The sequence below is a fragment of the Macrobrachium rosenbergii genome, chromosome 2 (assembly GCF_040412425.1).
Source record: "Macrobrachium rosenbergii isolate ZJJX-2024 chromosome 2, ASM4041242v1, whole genome shotgun sequence".
Classification (NCBI taxonomy): domain Eukaryota; kingdom Metazoa; phylum Arthropoda; class Malacostraca; order Decapoda; family Palaemonidae; genus Macrobrachium; species Macrobrachium rosenbergii.
The window spans coordinates 45,330,665-45,338,012 of record NC_089742.1 but is presented as its reverse complement, the minus strand read 5'-3'; the positions used below and the strand labels follow the sequence as shown (position 1 = coordinate 45,338,012).

At 35.4% G+C, this 7,348-nt stretch overlaps 1 protein-coding gene across 2 annotated transcripts in view; it reads right to left on the bottom strand.

The window, feature by feature from the left end:
* LOC136846020 (telomerase-binding protein EST1A-like) overlaps positions 1–7,348 on the bottom strand; it is a 207,098-nt gene that overhangs the window by 4,083 nt on the left and 195,667 nt on the right. For both annotated transcript variants that reach the window (XM_067116646.1, XM_067116654.1), the window contains exons 9-10: positions 4,238–4,463; positions 3,418–3,579 (exon numbers count right to left, since the gene is read on the bottom strand). In XM_067116646.1, coding sequence (XP_066972747.1) covers positions 3,418–3,579; positions 4,238–4,463 — 388 coding nt within the window. The remainder of the gene's footprint in view (positions 1–3,417; positions 3,580–4,237; positions 4,464–7,348) is intronic.

Below are 7,348 nucleotides of genomic sequence, written 5' to 3'. Positions count from 1 at the left end.
ATATTCATTACCTTGTCAAGGCTTCAAAATTGCGGCTATGGTAAGTCATTGCCCCCATGGTTTTGCAGGACAGCTTTTGTGATTCGATTTGTACAATTGTTTAGAAGTGAGGAGGCCCGTGGCAAACCCTACATAAGCTTGAACAGGACAGGTAAGAACTGAATAATAGGGCCCTTTTTAGGTAAGTACGGACATCCAAGGCTACAAGTTGTCGTCGTTGTTGACTTCAAGGTGCAGAAAGATAATTATATATATATAAAGCAATAGTTGTTGATTTCTCAGTAAAATATAACTTACGGAACAACATTAAAACTTGCTTTGCCAAAAAAAAAAAAATTCATGAGTTATAATACATCACTGAATGACCTCTATAGGTCCCAGTGCTTGGGCTTAGCCCGAAACGCCATAATCCACCCATCGATTATAATGTCAAGTTTCCTCATATGTAATTATGTTAGATAAAGGATCCACGTAAGGGCATGTCATTTCATATGATCGCTCCTGTCCTCTTAGTGACAGAGTACAACAATGGCTGAACTGCAACATTATAATGAAAGTTGTTTTCATATTCCACAGAATATTACCGGCATGGTAGTTCGATTGTTGGTAGGCTTTTAAATACCAAGATTGCTTGCACACTAAAAAGTATCCGTATACTCGGTCCTTCAATTTGCTCGCTTGAATGATTCTTAATTGAGTGATGAATTGGCAGATCATCCAATTACGACCTACAATAAGCAACTGTTTGTCTCTAAGATCAGACCAAGTCATTCTGGACTCATAAAACCTGATAATAATAAGCGAATGAAAATATTAACAGTAATTAGCGTCTCGTACATTATGCAGCAAAGTCAAGCGACCATTTAATTTTCCCCTTTTCCGGACACCATGTGAGTACAATAAAGTGAATCCACCCAATTGCAAGGATTCTAGCACTCGACCTCATGGCATAAATCCTATATACTACTACTACTACTACTACTACTACCACCACCACCACTACAAAGTGTAAACAAGGAGTATTGGTTGTATTTCATTGTTGCCAGAGGTTGAGGCTTTTTCACGAATAGCCAATTATCCATCGAGGAGGAGGCAAGTTAATGACGTCATAAGTTACGTCATATCTTCGAAACATTCCTCTGAGTTTGCTGGCGATATCTACAAGAAGTCGATGTTACTCTTATAATTACCAGAATTATGCAACTTTCGTAATACAGAATACGATCAAAAACTAGGTAGGGATGTAAGATACCCTGTGAAAAAGTGTCATCATTGTCAGGTACGTTGATAAAAATTTCATTCCGGAAAAACACCGGGACACCGGCTGTGAATCTCATAGTAACACTGAAACTAAGTTAAGTATATCTTAGTTTAACCAGACCACTAAGCTGATTGACAGCTCTCCTAGAGAGGGCTGGCCCGAAGGATTAGATTTATTTTTACGTGGCTAAGAACCAATTGGTTACCTAGCAACGGGACCTACAGCTTATTGTGGAATCCGAACCACATTATAGCGAGAAATGAATTTCTATCACCAGAAACAAATTCCTCTTGTTCTTCACTGACTGATGGACTGACTGACTAATTAATTTTACGGCAAGACCTCCGTAACTGTGAATTATATATGAATTGATTTGAATAGCGAATTTAGGCCAAAGGCCAACCACTGGGACCTATGAGGTCATTCAGTGCTCAAACAGAAATTGATAGTAAAATGTTTGAAGGGTGTGACGGGAGGAAAACCTCGCAGTTGCACTATGAATCAACTGTTAGGAGAGGGTGGAAAGTAAGATGGAGGGAAGAGAATATGAAAGGAGGTACAGTAAAAGGAACGAAAGGGGTTGCAGCTAGGGGCCGAAGGCACGCTCCGAAGAACCTTTAGTAATACCTACAGTGCACCGCATGAGGTGCAATGACAGCACTACCCCCCTACGGAGGAATTATACATGAAGCAACTCGAAAAACACTACCTTCTAAAACACAGTTAATATAGAGGCATGGACTTGTTTTTATTAAAACGACTAAATATCTAAATCTGTAGAAAAGCACATGATTACCATACAGTAGCTAGCCTGTTTAATCATCAATGTCATTATTAACATTTTTACATCAAGTACTAAAACGTTACCGTGGTATTTCGATAAGAAACAAGTAAAAAATGCGCCGAAGTGTCTTCGGCGCAATCGAGTTTTCTGTACAGCTGCTACAGTGTATATTCAAGGCCACCGAAAATAGATTTATCTTTCTGTGGTCTCGGTATAATGCTGCATGAGCCGCGGCCCATAAAACTTTAACCACGGCTCGGTGGTGGCCTATCCTACATCGCTGCCAGAAGCAAGATTATGGCTAACTTTAACCGTAAATAAAATCAAAACTACTGAGGCTAGAGGGCTGCAATTTGGTATGTTTGATGATTGAAGGGTGGATGATCAACATACCAATTTGCAGCCCTCTAGCCTCAGTAGTTTTTTAGATCTCAGGACGGACAGAAAAAGTGCGGATATAAAAAAGTCCGGACAGAAAAAGGTGCGGACAGAAAAAAGAGCGAACGTACAGACAAAGCCGGAACAACAGTTTTATTTTACAGAAAATTAAAAGAGGAATTCCTTTATAAAGTCTGAAATTCATAAGCGAGACTCACACTTAACGAATTAGCGTCACAACGTTAATTTTCCATGAGATATTACTTTACTTAAACAAGACCATCATTGTTCTACAGGGTCCACATTAATATAATTGTTAAAGGCTCGTGTAGAATTTTATAAAAGCTTTCGAACCCTTCTCTGGGTTCATGTTCAGTCAAAATGAGTAATTTAACATAAAATGTACTGAGGTAAACATAAAAATCAAAATCAAAAGTCACTGAAGATTGTTGACACCGATAGTTAGCTGGCAAACAGACTAGGTGATGAAGAACGAGGGCAGTTATTCTAACTTGGTGATTTCCTCTCCTCTATTAATATTCCTGACTGCAATTCTGCTCGATCTCCGTACGGGTTGACGTAACGTTACAGGAGGTCCTTCGTTAGGAGGCGCTGCGAAATCACTTTGTTAGAATAACTGCCCTCGTTCTTCTAGTCTATTTGCGAGCTAACTACCGGTGTCAACAATCTTCAGTGACTTTTGATTTTGACTTTTATGTTTACCTCAATACATTTTATGTTAAATTACTCATTCTGACCAAACATGATCCCAGAGAAGAGTTCGAAAGCTTTTATAAAATTTTACACGAGCCTTTAACAATTATACTATAGTGGACCCTTTTGAACATTTATGAACTCTCGCGATAGAAAGTTTTTCTCCCAATACCATCAATATTAACAAAGTTACAAATATTATGACGGAGCATTTGGACGGGAAAGCCACACCTCTTTTACAAAGAGGAAGAGCAAGTAATGTACCAAGTAATTAACTCACCCGGGGGGTGGGGGAGTCAGGGGGGGAGGTATCCACTACAGAGACCAGGACGTCCCCGTGGTCCGTCTTCTGCAGCCGTAGAACCGGGGGGTCCACCCCACACAAGAGTTGGCACAGACACTTCTGCAGCTGCATCACGCGTGCCCAGTCGCATGCCCGGCCCTAAGTTAAATAAATAATTAAAATTTTTCCCTGTCTCCTAACAAAGAAAGGAATAATAAAAATGCTTTAACAAACAGTATATAATTCTTTAAAAACAGGCTCATAACGAACTGATACATGAAGTCAAGGTTAGTGACTCATTATAAATAAATTAACATATTTACAAACAAATTCATAATAAATATATTTTAAATGAGTTTGTTTTAAATAAACATCAATGAAGCGTAGGACAAATATTTGTTAAATTAGAGACATCTTGTTATCCGGGGTTAATATTAGAAATATCTCGTGATCTGGTGTTAATAATACCCGATTTGATAAGCCGAAGCGTGAATATTTTGAAGCAACTGACAACATCAAATGCCCTTTCTCAAAATAAATATATGAAAACGGTTTACATGAAAAAAAACAGCACAAATATAAAACAGAACTTTCTACGGCCAAGAATAACTCAAAACTAAATCTTAACAAACCTGATTAACTTCGAAAACATACTCACTAGAAAATCCAAAGGTAAAACGTTTGAAATAAATCCAATACCTAAAAGCATAAACAGATAATTTAAATAAAATAAAATTCTAACTCAAATCATAAAACTAAACAAAACCCAAACCAGAAAATCTAAGGGAAAATGTCCAAATGAGTGCGGAAAACTTACCGTATGTTCCCCAGCAGGCACGTAGAAGAGCGTCTTGTGGGCCTGCAGGAGAGGTTCGTATCCCCTGAGGAAGGCGTCCTCCGTCAGGCGGACGAGGACCGTGTTCGGGGGCAGAGACCGGTTGCTGCCGTCCAAGATAGAGAGCTCCACGTCCGGGGGACCGAACCCCCTCATGACGGTAGCAAGTTCGGCCACGCTGCACCAAGTTCCGCCGCTGCTGCTGTCCCTGAAGGGAGATAGTCATGTGGAATTAGCAATGTGGGCATAGCCGAAGCTATTTAATATTAGTTAATGAAATTAATACGCGGTAATGGTAAGAATCCAGTTAGGGGGAAAATACACACGTATATACACACAGACACAGACCCACTGTGTGTATATATATATATATATATATATATATATATATATATATATATATATATATATATATATATATATATATATATATATATATATATATATATACTGTATATATTTATACACGTGTGTGTGTATGTATATGTATGTGTATAAATATATACAGTATATATATATGCCTTATAAATAAATATATATAACATATATATACACACCACACATGTATACATATATATATATATATATATATAGAGAGAGAGAGAGAGAGAGAGAGAGAGAGAGAGAGAGAGAGAGAGAGAGAGATCCTTGACAAACATACGAAGCAGGATTATACACTTGAGTATAAACTTGAAGCCTATCTAGAGATCAGTTACTAACCCCGCATTTCCCTTTATCTCAGTTGCTCTGAATTCTATTACTCTTTATTTAAGTGCGTTGCACTTGCTGTTTTTTCATTTTTTTTTTTTTTTTTTTAGATTTTTACTTTTCGTTATTCTATTAACAGGAATACTACCTTGCAACTGAATGGTTTTCTAACCTTGTTTCACTGGAGTGTTGGCACATCCTGAATAATAATAATAATAATAATAATAATAATAATAATAATAATAATAATAATAATAATAATAATAATAATAATAATAATAATAATAATAATAACTCATCACTATAACACTGACAAGATTATTTCTAATTGCTAAACCATAAGAATGAAGTGGAGACTAAAAGCAATGGCATTACATTACAAAATAAGTATACACTTGCACACACACATAATATATATATATATATATATATATATATATATATATATATATATATATATATATATATATATAAATTAATAAATATATATAATTAAATTAATAAATTTATGCACATATATATACATACACACACATATATATAATATATACAATATATAACTAATTATATATATATATATAAATTATATATTACATACATATATATATATATATATATATATATAGATATATATATATATATATATATATATATATATATATATATATATATATATATATATATATATATATATATATATATACACACACACCTCTGGTAATGTGTGATAAATGAATCACGTACAAAAGTGATTATAATTTATATATATATATATATATATATATATATATATATATATATATATATATATATATATATATGACAGAAATCTTTCAGTCATAAAACGAGAACATAATAAAGGAGACAAGAAAGAAAATAGCGAGGAAGATGTTTAAAAATTAATTTTAAAATCAAAAATATAAACAAAGCAAATTCTCTCTCTCTCTCTCTCTCTCTCTCTCTCTCTCTCTCTCTCTCTCTCTCTCTCTCTCTCTCTCTCTCTCTCTCTCTCTCAGCAAGCAATATTATTGCTAACAATAATACGTCAAAAATTACCTAGACCAAATCTCGCTCTCTCTCTCATATATATATATATATATATATATATATATATATATATATATATATATATATATATATATATATATATATACTACTGTATATATGTGTGTGTTAATGACTTCATAGTATAGTTTACAAGGATACAATTAAAATTAAACTATGCATATGAAACTAAGCAATTCCTTTTCTCTCGAATTTAGAAAACAACAGAATACGATATAAAATACGCTTAATTGAAACGTCTCTAAATGCGCTCTCTCTCTCTCTCTCTCTCTCTCTCTCTCTCTCTCTCTCTCTCTCTCTCTCTCTCTCTCCCCAAGTGTTAGTAACGTCACATCATAGTTTTCATGAATACAAAGTTAAACTATGCATATGAAATCTTGCAATTCCCTCTTTCTGTCGAATTCAGAAAACAGCAGGTTAAAAATTAAATACACTTAATGGAAATCTCTCTCTCTCTCTCTCTCTCTCTCTGTTAATGACGTCGTCACAGCATAGCTTACAAGAATGCAAAATTTAAACTGTGCATATGAAATCACGAAATTCCCTCTTTCTCTCCAATTTAGAAAACAACAAAATAAAATATATAATGCACTTAATAGAAACGTTTCAAACTCTCTCTCTCTCTCTCTCTCTCTCTCTCTCTCTCTCTCTGTGAGAGAGCAATTAAAAATAACACGCACAAAGCCCCAAATCCTCTTGCACATCCTCCTCCAGCATAGCAAGAGCCGTGATTAACACGACCCTCGCGTCCTGCCGAGTAAATCCCTCGTTTGCAGAGGTCATACCATAGGAACGTGGCCGGAATACTGCCAGATTATCAGTTAATGGAGACCCTGTGTGACATCATGACCTAATTATGATGCCTTCCCACCAACCCTCTTGGATTTTTATGGTTCACCTCCTGATGCTTCTACCTGACTCCTACGACCGGTGGCAAGTTTCTGTGAGGCCAGGGAAGTTTGTGCGCCAAAGGGGCCAGACAGTTATTGGTGGTAACATATCCACGTACTGACCAAACCCAACATGATATGAAACGCTGTCATATTTGAGTTAATTTCCCTTTCTAAATTACACACACACACACAAACATATGTATAGATATATATATACCGTATGTAAATATATATATATAATATATATATATATATATATATACAATATAATGTCTGTGTGTGTCTATACTCTATAGGCTTGAGTGGAAATAATTATTAATTCCAATATTTGGCTGTAGAGGGATAGGAACAGTTGGTTGCTGGACTTCGGCGCTCAGAGGACGTCAGTTCGAGCCTTCCACGGGGCGTGTAACATTATGCTTCAGTC